This window comes from Phacochoerus africanus, chromosome 7, assembly GCF_016906955.1.
Source record: "Phacochoerus africanus isolate WHEZ1 chromosome 7, ROS_Pafr_v1, whole genome shotgun sequence".
In the NCBI taxonomy this organism is placed as follows: domain Eukaryota; kingdom Metazoa; phylum Chordata; class Mammalia; order Artiodactyla; family Suidae; genus Phacochoerus; species Phacochoerus africanus.
In genome coordinates, this window is record NC_062550.1 from 46,962,655 (window position 1) to 46,981,458 (window position 18,804).

Genomic DNA, 18,804 nt, shown 5'->3' on the forward strand with positions numbered 1-18,804 from the left:
TGATACTTAGCCACGTGGCCTAGAAGCCAACTGAGTACCTGAAATGTGTCTAGTGTCACTGAGGAACTAATTTTTTTTTTTTTTTTTGGCTGCACTCTTGGCATGCTGAAGTTCCTGGGCCAGGGATCAAACCTGAGCCACAGCAGTGACAATGCCGGATCCTTAATCTACTAAGCCACGAGGAAACTCCTGAGGGACTACACTTTTAATTTAATTTTGACTAAGTGACAGTGTGCGCACATAACTAGTGGCTCTCCTATTGGACAGCAAAGCTGTGAAGTCAGAAGAATAATGCAATTTTAAAATAGGAGAAACAAATTCTTTTCAACATGAGCAAGTGATTAGGTTTCTTTTGAAAATGGAGGAGGGAGATAATAGAAACCGAGGTATGGAAATAAAATTATTTAGTTTCAAGAACTTAGATGTATCTTTGTCTGTGAGTGTGTAATACACATACGCCCTAAGCAGAGGAAAGGAAAGGAAGTATGAGAGGGACAGTGAGGAAAGAGGACAAATATGGAACTCCTCTTTGTGCAGTTGTTTTGTTAAGAGGAAAAAATTGATGTCCTGATGAAAGAAAAGCATCCTTATTCTCACTGGTTGCCCACATCCATTCTGGCACTGGCTTCCCTATGGTACCACCAGATATCCATTTCTTGTCAAAGTCTTTGCATTTCAGATCTCTCTGAATCTTGTAGGCAATGCTTCTACACAGTAATACATGAAAGGATGGCCGTTCACAGATGTCCTTTGCTTGTCTTGGAATGAGAAAGGATTAAGAGGGTTAATCTGAAGATGAGATTAAATGAATGAAAAGTTTCAGTTTTATTGAATACAGATATGATCTACTGGTTGTTTAGGACCAGTTGCTGGTGGCACAAGAAGATATCTTTATTGTGATATTCTTTGTAGCTTTGCCTTTCTTACGTCTTGAAGGCTAACTCTAACCACTCTGGAAGAAATATTCTGAAAGTTTATAGAAGAGTATTACAAAGGATCTTTTGCAAATTGATTTATAACATAAGGAAAAAGGATTATTTGTTTCATTTCAGTGAATTCAAGTTATTCAACTGAACACATACCTTTTTCTTCTCACTGTGGATTTACTTTCTTACCATTTGCAAGTGACCATGTAAGGATATACTGATAATTTGTAGAAGAGAATTTTTTTGCCTTCACTTTCTTTTCAATCCCAGTTAAAATTGGGATCCAGTTGAGGAATGATGCCTGACCTGATGCATTATGTGATCACATCTTTTTTTATCACTTAACTTTGTAATTTTATTAAAGAGATGCCTTTTTTTTTTTTTTCTGTTTTATGTCTGCCCTCTTGCTTTTTTCTTTAATTCTTGGGGAGAAACTCTTAGCTTTCCTCTTCAATAATTGCCAGCTAATGCTTATTATTTATACCCAACTTATAGAAATTAGTATCTGAGGAATCTCTGGTAGGTGTAGGATCCTGTATGGCTGGGAACTGACAATGAATGGTTCAAGCCTTGGCCTCACAGAGGTGCTTCTTGCTGTGACGTGGGCCTCCATTTTACTTTCTTTGACCGTTTTTAGTTGAAGTGATAAAACGTTTTTAGTTTTGTTTTCTTCTTAGGCTATGATAACCAAAATACAAAATATAATAAGCTGGGAAATTTTATAGAGCTGGGGTGGATCCACTGTTTTTTTGAAAAAGTTTTATGAATTTACTTTTAAATTCTCTTTTTTTAAAGCAAAGTTGTATTTAGGATATTACCATTTGAAAGATGTCATTCATTTTAGGCAGTCAACCTTGTTTGTTTTCTTTCAGTGAGTTTGAGCTACTGGGGCAGTTTTTCTTTCTTTTTTTAGGGGGGAGGGGCACACCTGTGGCATATGGAAGTTTCTAGCTTGGGTCCAATCAGAGCTGCAGCTGCCAGCGTACATCACAGCCACAGCAACACCAGATCCAAGCTGTGTCTGCAACCTACACCATAGCTCATGACAATGCTGGATCCCCTAACCCACTGAGCAAGGCCAGGGATAGAACCCATGTCCTCATGGATATTAGTCGGGTTTGTTACTGCTGAGCCATGACGGGAATTCCTGAGGAGGTTTTCTTGATAGGATTACTCTTTTCCTTCCAACCCTAGATAGATAACTATATAATGTAGGTAAATGGGAATCAGAGTGTTTTTATGTAAAATATTAGAGGTCTTTGAAGCCTGATATTTATAACTACTTAGATTTTGGACTTTTTCCCCCCCACCTTATAGAGTCCAGTTAACAATGTGTCTCCGTGCCATCATTAAGTACGATTTCCCTGGTCACTGGCCAGCGGTAGTCGACAAGATAGACTATTACTTGCAATCACAGAGCAGTGGAAGCTGGCTTGGCAGTTTATTATGTCTATATCAACTGGTGAAGACGTATGAGTAAGTTGATTTCTGTTGGTTGAAGATACCAGCCATGTGTTACTTGGAAAGAATTACATTGCATAAAGGGGTCTGCTATGATTATTCTGCAGAATGATGTTAGTTTGGTAAATATTAGATTAAATACAGTTAAACATGTTTATTTTCTACAGTCTTTCAAAGAATATTTAATCTGCTAATGTACTAATCTCTAAGGTAGTGCTTCTCAAATTTATTTGTTAGTCTCAGCTTTCCTTGGAAACTTTGATGGAGAGGTACCTTAACATTTGTCTTTAAGTGAGCATATTGTTAAGTAAAACAAACATTTACTTTTTTGGATGCAAGGTAAACAATGTTCAAGTTTCTCTGTTGGTGACTTTCTTTTCTGTAAAAGTTGTTTGGGAGGTGTGGGACTAGCGTTGCATTTAATAGCATTGCTTTCTAGTATCTAAGGGGATTGTTTTCCTGCAGTCTATAGTCTTCCTTTTAAAAGAATTTTTAGAGACTATTTTAGATTGATACCTAATTAAAGTGATCTAAGAGCACCTAAATTTGTATACTGTTTTAACATCTCAATGTAGGAGAGTGGATGAATCAATGTTTCCCCCCGTATTATATGTTATATAATAGGAATGTCTTTTTAAACTGACATTCAACTTGTATAGGAAGGATTGTGATATGATGAAAACTAATTTCAGCACTAAAAAATTCATATAGGAAAGTTGCAAAACTGTCTTGGATTTTTTTTTTAAACTAGTTTCTTTCTAGAAGGATTTTAGGTATTCTGCTTAAAATAGGGATGTGTTTTCTCAAAGTTCTTTTCATGTTTATTCTAACAATCCAAGTAGAAAATATAAGTCTGTGTTTGGTATGTTATTGTTTTATTAGCTTTATGTAGTTTAGAAAGTATTGTTTTTCATTCATTGTTTATAGCTCTTTTGTGGGGGAGAAATTATTTTTCTATCTTTTTGTCTTTCCTTGTGTAGATATAAGAAAGCAGAGGAAAGAGAACCTCTTATAGCAGCAATGCAAATATTTCTGCCTCGTATTCAGCAACAAATCATGCAGCTCCTTCCTGATTCCTCACATTATTCTGTTTTACTACAGAAGCAGATCCTGAAAATCTTTTATGCACTTGTTCAGGTAAGTTTCTACAGCAGAAGATGATTATGGTGCTTGTATTTCTGCCTGACACATAGAAAGTTCTCAGTAAGTGTCTGTTATTATTAAAAATTGCACATTATATATTCTCACTATATTAAAAAAAAAAATCCTTGTGAGAGAAGAGGCTTGCAGAAGTCAGCTTAATTGTCTGAGTTAACTGAGTGGCAGAGCTGAGATTCAGTGTTTATTTCCCTTTTTTTCCAGTATCTGAAGTCTGAGTATGGAAGAAACAATGTAGTCAGCTGCTCTAAAAACTGGTAATTTGACTAATTTGTCCATAGCATTCTGCCTATAGATTAGTTATGATTATAGGTAAATGGGAAAGTAAAAAAGAGAGCCCCCTTTAAAAAAATCTTCCTTAGGGAAATCACTTTGAGGCAAATATTTTTGTTGTTGTTGTTATTATTATTTTTTAAATGGTTATTTCCTCAATACAGTTTTTTTTTCTACTGTACAGCATGGTGACCCAGTTACACATACATGTACACATTGTATTTTCGCAATTATCATGCTCCATCATAAGTGACTAGACATAGTTCCCAGTGCTACACAGCAGGATCTCATTGCTAATCCATTCCAAAGGCAATAGTTTGTATCTATTAACCCCAATCTCCCCAACCACCCCACTCCCTCCCCCTTGGCAACCACAAGTCTATTCTGCAAGTCCATGATTTTCTTTTCTGTGGAAAGAGTCATTTGTGCCTTATATTAGATACCAGATGTAAGTGATATCATATGGTATTTGTCTTTCTCTTTCTGAGTTACTTCACTCAGTATGAGAGTCTCCATCCATTTTGCTGCAAATTGCATTATTTCATTCTTTTTTATGGCTGAGTAGTATTCCATTGTGTATATATACCACATCTTTCTGATCCAATCATCTATCAGTGGACATTTGGGTTGATTCCATGTCTTGGCTATTGTGAATAGAGCTGCAATGAACATACGGGTACATGTGTCTTTTTTTTTGTCTTTTTTTTGTTGTTGTTATTGTTGTTGTTGTTGTTGTTGTTGCTATTTCTTGGGCCGCTCCCTCGGCATATGGAGGTTCCCAGGCTAGGGGTCGAATCGGAGCTGTAGCCACCGGCCTACGCCAGAGCCACAGCAACACGGGATCTGAGCCGCGTCTGCAACCTACACCACAGCTCACGGCAACGCCAGATCGTTAACCCACCGAGCAAGGGCAGGGACCGAACCCGCAACCTCATGGTTCCTAGTGGGATGCGTTAACCACTGCGCCACGACGGGAACTCCCATGTGTCTTTTTTAAGGAAAGTTTTGTCCGGATATATGCCCAAGAGTGGGATTACTGTGTCATATGGTAGTTCTGTGTATAGATTTCTAAGGTATCTCCATACTGATCTCCATAGTGGTTGTACCATTTTTTATTCAGTGATATCTTTTGCCATTAGATATAGTAATACCCTATTTATTCAAAGGCCAGAGTTCTCTTTCCTGTTGGGATAAGCATAGCCAGGATGAGGAAGTTAGACAGAGGCTTATGAAATGATTTTCTTAAAGCCTCTACCTCTATTTGGTTTGCTAAGAGAACAAGATCTAAATTTTTTTTTCTCTCAACATGTATGTGCTAAAAACCTAAAAAAAAAATAAAAATTCATTATTGTAAACCATTTGGTATTATGCTATATGCTACTGTAGCAGTATTCTTCACGGGGAAATTTAAAAGCTGTAAGAGCCACAGTTACAGTGATAATTTAGTAAAAAGTGATTGTCTGACAATTTGGGAAGAGCCAGAAACATTTATGTTTTAAAAAGTATGATACAATTTAATTGATTTCGTCTAAGCATTTATTAAATATTGTGTGCAAGGCACTTGAATGTTCCATACATACTTCAGAAGTCATCTGTCCAAAAATGAACTCATTGTCACTTCCCTCAGCTTTGAGCCTGATCCTCCTCTGTTCCCCATTAAAGCCAACTGACTCCCCACTGCACTTAGAACAAAGTGTGAACTTCACATGCCTTATAAAACCCTTCATCTCTTGTTATACTTGGCTTTAGCTTTTGTACTTTACGCTCCAGCCATGTAGAAATTCTTTCAGCTTCATGAGGTGGCTGTGTCCTTTCTCTCTTCTGAGAGTTTCTTGCTTCTTTAAGGTACTGTGTATCTCTTCTAGGAACTTGTCTCTGGTATTCCCAGGCTGTATTAGGTGGGCCTCCTGGGTGCCCTTGTCAACATTATACTGCTTTTATCCATGCTGTTTGTCACACCATATTGTAATTCCTTATTTAAATGTGTTTTTTTCCTCACCTAGAGTGTAAGCTTTGTGAGGACAAAAACTGTGTTTCTTACTTATGATTATGTTCTTAGTGTGTAGCAGGTTTTGCAATGCATACATGCAGAGATGCTACGCCTCATCTCTTGTAGCTCATCGTTTAGTAAGGGTGGGGGTTGCACACTGTAATACAGTGGACTGTGATATCATGTCTCAGTGTAGAGGAAAGTAATTGAAAAAATATTTCTTAAATGTTTCATGAGGTAAAGATTTTCTTTATTTTTTTTGTAAAGTATTTTTTTAAATTAGAGTGGATTTACAGTGTACAGCAAAGTGACCCAGTGACTAGGTGTGTGTATGTGTGTATATATATATATATATATATGAACACAAACATGTTATTTTTTCTTATATTGTCTTCTATCATGGCCTATCCCAAGAGATTAGATATAGTTCCCTGTGCTATACAAGAGGACTTCATTGCTTATCCATTCTAAATGTAATAGTTTGCATCTACCAACCCCAAACTCCCTGCCTGTCCCACCACCCTTCTCTCTCCTAGCAACCACAGGCCTGTTCTCTATGTTTGTGAGTCTTTGTGTCCCACAGGTAGGTTCATATTTTGCATTCCACATATAAGAGATACATTGTCTTTCTCATTCAGACTTCATTTAGTACGAGAATTTCTAGTTGCATCTATGTTGCTGCAGATGGTATTATTTCATTCTTTTTATGGTTTAGTAGTATTCCACCGTGTGTGTGTGTGTGTGTGCCACACCTTAATCCATTCATCTATTGATGGACATTTAGGTGGTTTCATGTCTTGGCTATTGTGAATAGTGTTGCAGTGAACATAGGGATGCATGTATCTTTTTGAATGAAAGTTTTGTCCAGATGTATACCCAGAAATCAGATTGCTAGATCATATGGTAATTCTATATTTAGTTTTCTGAGGTATCTCCATACTATTTTCCATAGTGGTTGTACCAGTTTACATTCCCACCAACAATGTAGGAGGGTTCCCTTTTCTCCACACCCTCCAGCATTTTTTATTTGTAGACTTATTAATGATGGCCATTCTGAATGGTGTGATGTGGTACCTCATTGTAGTTTTGATTTGCACTTCTCGAATAATTAGTGATGTTGAACATCTTTTCATGTGTTTGTTGGCCATCTATATGTCTTCTTTGGAGAAATGTATTTAGATTTTCTTCCATTCTTAGATTGGGTTGTTTGTTTTTTTCATTGTTGAGCTGTAGGAGTTGTTTGTATATTTTGGAGATTAAGCCCTTGTTGGTTGCATCATTTGAAACTATTTTTTCTCCCAGTCAAGCTATTTTTTTTTTATGGTTTCCTTTGCTGTGCAAAAGCTTGTAAGTTTTCCCCATTTTATATTCTTGCCTCCTTTGTCAAAGATTAATTGACTGTAGGTGTCTGGGTTTATGTTCCATTGGTCTGTATGTCTGTTTTTTTACCAGTACCATACTGTCTTAATTACTCTAGCTTTGTAATATTGTCTGAAGTCTGGAAGAGTTATGCCTCCTGCTTGGTTTTTTTTTTTTTTCTCCCCCCTCAGGGTAGCTTTGAAAATTCTCGGTCTTCTGAGGTTCCATATAAATTTTTGGATTGTTTGTTCTAGTTCTGTGAAAAATGTCATGGGTAATTTGATAGTGATCACATTACCTCTGTAGATTGCTTTGGGCATTATGGCCATTTTAACAATATTAATTCTTCCAATCCGGGATCATGAGATATCTTTCCATTTCTTTGAATCCTCTTTAACTCCTTGATTAATGTTTTATAGTTCTGAGGGTATAAGCCTTTCACCTCCTTGGTCAGATTTATACCTAGGTATCTTATTGTGGGGGGGGGTGTGATTTTAAAAGATGCTTTTTAAAAAAATATTCCTTTTCTAATATTTCATTGTTAGTATACAGAAATGCAACTGATTTCTGAATGTTAATCTTATATTCTGCTACTTTGCTTAATTTGTTGATCAGATTGAATAGTTTTTGTGTGGAGTTCTTAGGGTTTTCTGCATGTAGTATCATGTTACCTGCATATAGTGACAATTTTACATAAGTAAAGACTTTCATTAAAGTCATTAAAATGAGTTTCTGCCATAAAAATGTAATTATGGAAAGAGAAATTAAGGAAACAATTACATTTACAGTTGCATCAGAAAGGAATAAACTTAACTAAGAAATTAAAAGATCTATATAGTAAAAACTATAGAACATTGATGAAGGAATTTGAAAATGATATGAAGAAATGGAAAGAGGAAGCTCCCTTGTGGCACAGTGGGTTAAGGATCTGGCATTGCTACAGCTGTGGCTCAGGTCACAACTGTGGCATGGGTTCAGTCTTGGCTTGTGAACTTCCACATGTTGCAGGTGTAGCTGGAAAAAAAAAAGAAAATGGAAAGATAAATTCTAAAATTCTAAAATAATGCTAAAATTTGTATGGAACCACAAAAACTCCTCAATTGCCAAAGTAATCTTGAGAATAAAGAACAAAGCTAGAGGTATCATGCTCCTTGACTTAAGAGTATACTACATAGCTACAGTAAGCAGAACAGTATAGTATGGTACCAGCACAAAAACAAGCATATTGATCAGTGGAGCAGAACAGAGAAACCGGAAATAAACCCATGTACTTATGTTCAGTTGGTCTACTACAAAGGAAGTAAGAATATGCAATGGAGAAAAGACAGTCTTTTCAATAAGTGGTGCTAAGAAACTGGAAACTACATGTAAATGAATGAGATTAGAACATTTCCTTATACCAGACATAAAAATAAGCTCAGTATGGACTAAAGACCTAAATGTAAGACCAGAAGCCATAAAACTTTTAGGAGAGAATATAGGTAGAACACTCTTTGATATAAACTATAGCAATATTTTTTTTGATCTATCTCCTAAGAGGCAAGGAAATAAAAGCAAAAATAAACAAATAGTACCTAATTAAACTACGTGCTAAACGGGAGAAAATATTTGCAAATGATATGACTGATAAGGGGGTTAATATTCAAAATATATAAACAGTTCATGTAACTCAATATCAAAACCCAAACAACCCAATTAAAAAAATGTACAGAAGACCTAAATAGATATTTTTCCAAGGAAGATATACAGATGGCCAATAGGTGAAAAAGTGCTCGACATCACTAATCATCAGAGAAATGCAGATGAGAACCACAGTGAGATATCACCTCATACCAATCAGAATGGCTGTCATCACAAAGTCTATATAATGTTGGCAAGGATATGGAGAAAAAGGAACCCTAACAACTTAGTGGGAACGTAAATTGGTGCAGCTACTATGGAAAATGGTACGGAGGTGCTTCCAAAAAGCTAAAAATAGAACTACCATATGATCTAGCAATTCTACTGCTGTATATATATCTAGAAAAAAATGAAAACAGTAATTTGAAAAGATATGTGCACCTTAGTGTTTGTAGCAACACTATTTATGACAGTCAAGATATGGAAGTGAGCTAAGTGCCCATCAGTAGATGAAGAAGATGTTGTAAGTTATACGATGGAACATTATTCAGCCATAAAAGTAATGAAATTCTGCCATTTGCAGCAATGTGGATAAATTTAAGAGTGTATTACACTTAGTGAAAAAAGTCAGAGGAAGACAAATACTCCATGTTTTATCATTTGTATGTGGAGTCTAAAAAATAAGTGAATGTATATAACAAGACAAAAATAGATTCACAGATAGAGAGAACAAAATTAGTGGTTAACTGTGGGGAGAAGGAAGTGGGATGAGTTGAGACAGGTGCATGGGATTAAGAGACACTAAATACTGTGTATAAAATAAATAAGAAGGATAATTGTATAGCACGGGGAAATAAAGCCATCATTTTGTAATAACTTTATTTTTTTTTCTTTTTTGAAACTGTCGGTAATCAATTAAATTAATTAATTAATTTGTTTGGTCTTTTTGCCATTTCTTGGACCGCTCTTGCAGCATATGGAGGTTCCCAGGCTAGGGGTCAAATTGGAGCCAGCCTATGCCAGAGCCACAGCAACGCGGGATCCTAGCCGTGTCTGCAACCTACACCACAGCTCATGGCAACGCTGGATCCTTAACCCACTGAACAAGGCCAGAGATCGAACCCACAACCTCATGGTTCCTAGTCGGATTCGTTAACCATTGAGCAATGACGGGAACTCCGGTAATAACTTTAAATAGAGTTTAACCTGTAAAAATACTGAACCACTATGTTGTACAGCTGAAACTAATGTAACATTGGAAATTAACTATGCTTCAAAAATTGGAGTTCCTTTGTGGTGCAGTGGGTTAAGGATCTGATGTTGTCACTGCAGTGGCTCAGGTCACCGCTGTGGTGCAGGTTCAGTCCCTGGCTGGGGAACTTCCACAGGCTGCAGGTGGGGCCAACCACCCCCCCCCATCAAAACAATGAAAAAGTAAAAAGATAATATATGAGGTAATAGACATATTAACTAACCTTATTGTAGTAATAATTTCATAATATATATGTGTAATCATTCAGATATCAATATCAAATCATTATGTTGTACACCTTAAACTTACATAGTGTTATATATCAATTATATCTTAATAAAGCTGGAAAAATGAAAAGTTCGACACACAGAGGGGTAAATGATAAAAAAATCACTTATCTAGAACTTCATGCTGAATAAATTATACCTTACTATATTATTATTTTATTCAAAAAAGAGTAGCCTAGAGAAATATTCATGGCATGTATACTTCTAGATTTAAAAAAAGTAATTTACATATATATATGCTTATAGAGCTGTTTTAAGCTGAATTTTAGGTTGGACCATCTGAAATTATTATTTTCATAGTCAAATATTAGCCATTCCATATATTTCAATCTTTAATACTGATAAAATTGCTGATTTTTTTGAGGGGAGGAATTATTGTCTGATGTTGTTGTCCTTTTGTTTTCAGTATGCATTGCCTCTTCAGCTGGTGAATAACCAAACCATGACAGCATGGATGGAGATCTTCCGGACTATTATTGACAGGACTGTTCCTCCTGTAAGAAAAGGCTTCCTTTCCTAAGAGAAATGGGAAAACTTGAATTTAGGATTTTTTTTTCAATGATTAAAACAATTTTTTTTTTATTAGAATATAGTTGACTAACAGTGTTGTGTCAGTTTCTGCTATACAGCATAGTGACCTGGGTTTGAAATATTTATGGTAGATTGATATATTATCCCAGCCTGCTATTTGGGAAAAAAATTACTACTGTAATAAAAATAGTTAATGATATGTACTCATTTTTAGAAAGTCCAGATAAACAAAATTAATGAAATAATAACTATATATTTAATCCTACTAAATGTGATAACCATTTTAAAAATGTGTGGTATTTATTCCTCTTTTTTTCCTCTGCATTTCTATACAATCATTTTTTCATTCTACAAAAAATATTACAAAATCTTTATTTATAGGAAGAAGTGATTAAAAGGATATGCTGAAAAATCTTATTAAAAAGTGATTAAAAAGGGTTTGCAGAAAAAGGAGCACTAATGAAATTTATCAGAAGGAACAACCATATTATTTTGGTAAAAATGGTATGGATAGGTGCTATTTATAAATTCACTTTTCTCTCAAATCTGTTATACTTATATTTTCATGATTACGAATATTTTTTATTTTTAATTTAAAATAATTTCTTTTTTATATTGTGCCATTTTTATCGAATGCTTCATTTGCTGTATATTTAGGTTGTTTTAGTTTTTTAGTGTTTTACCTGTAAGGATGTAGCTAAATTTTTATGCACCTATATGATTGTCTTCTTTGGATAAGCTCCTAGCAGTGTTTAAGGCTTTGACAGACCTTTAATTAATTAATTGAAATATAGTTGATTTATAGTATTATATTAGTTTCAGGCATACAGCATAGTGATTCAGTATTTTTGTAGATATATTCCATTAAAGGTTATTACAGAATAGTGACTATAACTTCCCTGTGCAAGGCTTTGACAGATCTTGCAAACTTTTCTCCAGAAACACTTTTCTGACTTTAATGCAGTGGCTATGAATATCTGTTATGTTAAATTCTAAACTTGCCAATTTGATAGGTGAAAGTTGTGTCTCAGTGTTATTTACAATAACAGTGATAGTATAATTTCATCTATTAAATTAACTCAAATTTAATCAAATTAAACTAAAATGTATCAAATATTAAATTTAAGCTTGTCTCTAAATGCAGTATTCTTTCCTTTGTCCACATCATGGCACAAATTACGTTGACTTTTAGTTTATATACATAATTGCACAGAATTTAGTGAATGGCTTGGTGAATTTTGACAAACACTTGTGTTAGCATCATGTACATCAAGATATAGAACTTTTCTGTCATCTCAGAGAGTTTCCTCAAGGGATACGGTATTTTGTATTTTGTTTCCTACTTATTTGGGCCTTTTGAAGAAAGATAAATGTGAACAACAGCACTGGTTAGTTGAAATTTGCTTTGCTTATTTAATTCTAACCTTGCAATCTGTAAAGTAGAAATTTGCATTTGTACGGCAATTTGAATTCACATTTAATGGTACTTACCTTTATCGACATTTATTTTGCCTTTGTTAGTTACAGGAACCCTTTTCTTTATGCAGGAACTTTATCTGGGTGTTTTTGTCTTCTTAGGAGACTCTGCAGATTGATGAGGATGACAGGCCAGAACTAGTCTGGTGGAAGTGTAAGAAGTGGGCACTACACATTGTAGCTCGTCTCTTTGAACGGTAATTCTGGTTATTAGGTTTATAACCCATGGTTAGTATTTCAGAATTGGATATAATAAAATTGAATAGGTCTCTTGTTACTCTACAGTAATATGATTATTTTTCTTTAGAGCCACAGAGGGCAAAAAGTCACCCCCTGCTTATTTTAAAGCAGGATTAACTGTGGTCATGGGCCTTGTGATCAGAATGAGGTAGACAGGCTTCTCTGGATCTTTCTCTTCTTCTATAAAAATCATGGAGAAATGACATTAGTTTCATTTTTTGTTGTTTTCTTCCTGAGATTTTAAGTATGGCCCAGAGTCTAAGTACTGCATATCATGATTTCATTTGGGGGCCTGTGAAAAAAAGGAAAAGTGTTAGTTTTCTGCCCCCATGGGATACATCTTTCAACAAGTATTTAAAAAAGTGACAATGCTTCGTTTTAAAAATTCACAGTATTTAAACATTTTCTCTTTGTATTTTAAGATATGGAAGCCCAGGAAATGTCACAAAAGAATACTTTGAATTTTCTGAATTCTTTTTGAAAACGTATGCAGTGGGAATTCAGCAGGTAATAAACTTTTTAAATAGAAGGGTGGTTACTACTGAAAGTAGTTGTCACTTCTATCCATTTATAACTAGGTACAGACATATTAATTTATACATTACATATTTATTGGGGATGAAATGGCAGCTGTAGGAATCAGATACAGTGCAGACAGTTTTAGAACCACAGATGCTCTAAGGTAGCTACTGCAAGAATTGCCCTTCTAGACTCCTAGATGCTGGACTCAACCTTTTAAGTTTGTTGAAACTTGTGTCACAGTCACCAGTATGAGATTGTGTTCTTCAGTTAACTCTCTGACCTTGTATGCCTTTCTTACCTGCTGTTTCTTGGAGTCTCACCTTTTTGTTCTGAGCCCTTATATCAGAAGATTTAGGTAATAAGAATTGATCTATTTCAAAAGGAGTTGAGCTCGGAAGTTAAGACTTTCAGCTGAGAACTTACACATTTTTGTGGAAGTTTGGGAACCATTCTATGTAGTGAAAATTAGGAGTTCTCGAGAAATAATCCAAGTTGATATTAATATTTATAAACTATAAAGGAAGGTGGGCATGAGGATTGGTTTATCTGTATTGCTATTTGAATTGTAAAATTTTTGTTTCTATTTCAAGAAATGAAATTTAATAACTGAGCACTGGTTGTGTCCAGACTATGTTTAGGAAGCAGAGATTAATCAGTATAGTAAAAGCCTTTACTGATATAGAGAGCGTTTCTATATTTTTATAAATCTATGCATATTAGTCTTCTTTATTGTTGATAGAAGGTTAAATACTTCAAACTTGTCATCTTCCTTTTATGGCATACTTACTTTTATGGATTATCATTTCTGAAAATTACCTTGCAGCAATTTAGGAAAGCTATGGCCATAGTTTTCTTACAAATTATTTTGTTGGCCCATGAGATAGTATGTAGGGAAAATTAGTGATGAATGAATCACATATTCAGCTATTCACTTTAGATACTAGGATAATCAGGAAGCTGGTTGGCTGTGTATCCTGCTCTTTCCACTGCTGTTAAACTCCAGTGACCATCCTCAGGTTGATGCCCTCTTGTAATGTATTTAGTAGATTTTTTCCAGTTCACATAAACATGTGTCTGTATACACACACACATTTAAATTTCATGCCATTGCATCCATGTCAAACTATTTAAACCTTGATTATTTAAGGTATATATTCCTGATATTTTAAAAAGTTTTTTTTTTTTTGATCAAAGACTGTACTCTTCTTTATTGTTGTGTCTCATCTACTACCACCTCCACTTTATATGAATGACAATTGTATTAGGAAGAACTCTGTTCAGTAGCACTCGTTTTTAGCCTGCATTGCAGAAGGAGTTTCTAGATGACAGGACTTCTGAGAAGTTTTATGCAACTTGAACTGAATTTGTAAATTCTGTACATTTTTTGAAAGATCTCTTTTTATTTATTCAGTAGTTCAGTTCTAACTGTACACTCTAGTGAAGAGCTCTGGAGACCAGGAATTTCTTGTAGTGCTGCCTCTGATGGAGGGTGCTTGGGCCAGTTATAGCTGCTTTGGGCATGGTTCCTTCCTTATAAACAATCTTTTTCCTTTAATCAGTATTAAAAAAAAAAAAAGACCCCAGAACTCCTCAGTTTTGTGTTATATCTCTAAGGAATTCTGTGATCCAAAATAAAAAAATTTCACCCTTCTTAAAAAGCTACTCGATGGTTTCGTTTTTTGTTGTTGTTGAGCTATTTCCCCATCTGGAATGTATGTCAGTGTGAAGTTTAGTTAGGGAGGCAACTTAATTTTTTTTCAGAGGCCTAATCAGTTGTCCCAATACAATTTTTTTGGGTAACTTATCATTTTTCTTAAGTGAAGTGCACCGTAATCAAATACTAAAATCTATTTATTATATCTCTTGCCATATGGAGTTTTCTTTTTTTTTGGTCTTTTTATGGCTGCACCTGCACCTTGTGTAAGTTCCCAGGTTAAGGGTGGTATGGTAGCTGCAGCTACTAGACTACGCCACAGCCATGGCAGCACTAGATCCGAGCCACATCTGTGACCTATGCTGCAGCTTGCAGTGATGCCTGATCCTTAACCCACTGAGCGAGGCCAGGGATTGAACCCGCATCCTCACAGACGGTATGTCGGGTTCTTAACCCACTGAGCCCTAATGGGAACTCCTAAATGGATATTTTCAGTGTTCATTTAGTCAAGTCTGTTATTATTTATTTATGTATTAATTTTTTGACAAGAGTCTTAATTTATTCTGAGAGGTGATATGTAGAATAGGGGGTAGACATATTTCGAGTATTTCCACAGGTTAGATGTCGGGTACATGGCCGGAAATCACAGTGAGACACACTTCAGTTCAGTATAACAAGGACCCATTTAAGAAAGCAGCCCATGCACTTTCTTACAAGATGCATTTCCCTAAAAATAAATTAGTTCTTCTCTGTTAATTTTTATCACTATGGATTTTGGGTTTTACGTCATATCTAAAATGCCAGGTACCTAAAATCCCTTAACCTTAAAATTATTTATATTTTCCTATCTGTTTTCTTCCTATTTTCCTGTAGGTACTCCTAAAAATTTTAGACCAGTATAGGCAGAAGGAGTATGTGGCACCCCGTGTCCTTCAGCAGGCATTCAACTATCTCAACCAAGGGATCGTTCATTCTGTAACCTGGAAGCAGATGAAGCCACATATACAGGTTAGTGTTGGGGAGCAGCTCTCTGAAATTATTCTCTGGTTAAATTAAGTTTTCTAGACTGAGTAAGTGTGACTAATCCCATGTTTTCTATTTAATGTGTTTTTGTTTCTGTGAATAATTTCAAACGAGTGCAGTCTTTCTGATATGAAGGGCTTGGAAATTTATGAATTTGAGGAGTGAGGCCTTCAAGTTGGAAGACTTGGATTTAGTTGATCTTGCTTGGAATCTCATTTTGCCTCTGTTTCTCCTCTGTTGAGTCAGATAATATTTTTCTACCCTTCTTGCATAAAGGTTGCTAGGGTCAAATGAGGTATCTCATGTGATAGCATTTTCAAAACAGCTGCCGGAGCTCTACTGAGGTAGTGTTATTTTGCAGGAAATGCAGCCTCAAACATGACCATTTTCTTTTGTAGGTATGGCCAAAGTTTTTCTTTTTCTTTTTTGGATTGTTAGGTTCTGTATTAGAAGTTAAAGCTTTCTCTTTTTTTATATCACTTGTTTATTAAAGGTAGAATTCAGCATTGTTATTAAAGAACAAATCAGAATGAAAAATTATGGACTATTAATAAATCTTACTTGTGCACAGGTAATTTTGGATAATTCAAAGTTGTTAGTAACTGAATTTTTTCCTCGCAAACCATGAATTCTTAAATTCTGTAATCTCTAAGATGGTATCTAAAAAATAAAGCAAATTCTTTTATTTTGTCTTTGGTGTCTAGGATAGAATATGTTTAGTATTATGTTAAAGGTACTATGTCTTTTGTATTTTCTATGGACATCTTGATATTTGCCCAATTCCTTTGATCAAATAGTGAGTGTTCCTTTGTAATTAATAAAGATATAGATTTGATTTTGTTTATTTCTGTAAAGTAAGGATGAATTGTGATAGCATTTTTTTTTTCCTACTTGATGCCTTTGGCCTTATTACATTATTATTACATGGCTATAATGTAAGAATAAGTAAACTGATTATTAGGCTGAGATTTTGTTTCTCTTAGAATTACTTAATTTGGAAGAAGTGATAAGAGATAGTTTTGTTTTTACATGTTAGAGCACAGAAGGTCTTAATAGATCATTAGCAGTAGTATACATAGAGGATGTTAGATGTGATTTCCTACATTTGTAGGGTAGGAAATTAAGTTTTTGGAAATGGAAAAAGAGAAGAAAATTATAATATTGCTCAGACATTGATATTTAGGATCAAATGGAAATGTAAAAATGTTCACAATGAGTTATATAATATTAAATATAACCCTGGTTTGATATTTATTTCTCTTCCTTAAAGAATCAAGGTATGTTTAGGTATGTTTAATATTGATAGTAAAACTTTATTATCCCTGCTCTTGCTTCAAAGAATAGCATTTACATTCATCTTTTTCTCCATACCTTTAATCAGTTGTTTAAAAACAATCTTGTGTTTAACTCTATTGCCTCCCCACCCCCTCCTCCCAGGGCTTTTACTTTCCTGCCTTTACTCTAATATGCAAGCTTAACAACATGCTTAATGTAACAGTTTGGAAAACTAACTTCATAAAGGCTTTCATTATTGGTATTCCACAAATGTAAATAGTCTATACCCATTTGTTGTTTTGTTTTTTTTCTCTTCTTAGAATATCTCTGAAGATGTGATTTTTTCTGTGATGTGTTATAAAGATGAGGATGAAGAGCTGTGGCAAGAAGATCCATATGAGTATATAAGGATGAAATTTGGTAATTGAGATGATTTTATTCCTCATCAGGTCCTAGATATGTGAAGTAGTATAACTAAATTTATACTTTTAAGTGGATTTTATTAATTTGTTAAATTCTGAAAGTTCTACTTTGCATGATAAACTCTGAAACTAATGAGAGTTTGATGTGTTGAATCAGTAGACTTGAGGCCTTTGTTGTGGGGGATGAAAAACTGCTTTATTCATTCCTTTCATGGGCACTGAAGCAGTTGTGGAGCCCTCTGTAACTCTTTCTGTTGCAATGCCCATCTGCAGGGACCATGCTTTCATGGGCATTTTGGGGGGATCCTTTGCATTTCTGCATATTTTAGAAGCACCCCTACTTAGTTTGCCTCCTTATCCTAGTGACTGAGTATTCCACAGGCGAATGACATTTCCTATGGTGACCCCACTGTGTGGCCTAGTTCTCTGGGGGTCCATTTAGCCTTGGCTTCTCCTATAGAAGCTGTTGAACTGCGTAGGTTGCCCAAGTTCATTCCCTTTTATCACCAGTTTGAATTAATCACTTCATGGAATACTCAGGCTCTTAATTCAGCAAGATGTTATTTATGTTCCTCTGTTTCTCCTATAGTGAAGAAGCTATCTGAGGGCAGGGACTTTGTCTTTTGCTTATTTTGCGTCCTCTATCCTATCTATAGTCTTACATTGCTCTGCAAGTTCTCAGTCCTAGTCTGTTTTCAGTGAATGTTGAAATAAATAATTGATAAGATTGGCATTACTCAAGGCGTGCTGAGGGTGCTGTGACAACAGTGCTTTCCCCCTTGTTGGGCTACACGTCTCTTGTTACTTGAGTTAAACTTACAGTATAGATGCTAGATTATTGGGCTGTGCTGTTTTCTCATTGCTTTATATTTAGTATTATTTAGTTCACAATGTGAGGAAGTGCCTCTTTCCCTTGAAGACAAAGTACAGGAAGAACAAGTGAATGAAATATTAGAACAGGAATATAAAAATACAATACCTTTTAAAATCATAACCCCCCCAAATTAAATACTTATGAATAAACCTAAGGACATGAAAGACTTATATGCTGAGAACTATAAAACATTAATCAAGGAAGTTAAAGAGGATTCAATGAAATGGAAAGATGTTCCATGCTCCTGGATTGGAAGAATTAATATTGTTAAAGTGGCCAAAGCAATTTTACAGATTCAGTGCAATCCCTATTAAATTACCCATGACATTTTTCACAGACCTAGAACAAACAATCCAAAAATTTACATGGAACCAAAGAAGACCCAGAATTTTCAAAGCTATCCTGAGGGGGGAAAAAAACCAAGTAGGAAGCATAACTCTCCCACACTTCAGACAATATTA

At 35.1% G+C, this 18,804-nt stretch overlaps 1 protein-coding gene across 2 annotated transcripts in view; it reads left to right on the plus strand.

Annotated features, from left to right (window-relative positions):
• The window catches only part of IPO8 (importin 8), an 83,029-nt gene that overhangs the window by 12,979 nt on the left and 51,246 nt on the right, over positions 1-18,804 (plus strand). For both annotated transcript variants that reach the window (XM_047787298.1, XM_047787299.1), the window contains exons 4-10: positions 2,244-2,402; positions 3,368-3,524; positions 10,733-10,822; positions 12,436-12,530; positions 12,996-13,080; positions 15,623-15,757; positions 17,368-17,467. In XM_047787298.1, the coding sequence (XP_047643254.1) occupies positions 2,244-2,402; positions 3,368-3,524; positions 10,733-10,822; positions 12,436-12,530; positions 12,996-13,080; positions 15,623-15,757; positions 17,368-17,467 (821 nt within the window). The remainder of the gene's footprint in view (positions 1-2,243; positions 2,403-3,367; positions 3,525-10,732; positions 10,823-12,435; positions 12,531-12,995; positions 13,081-15,622; positions 15,758-17,367; positions 17,468-18,804) is intronic.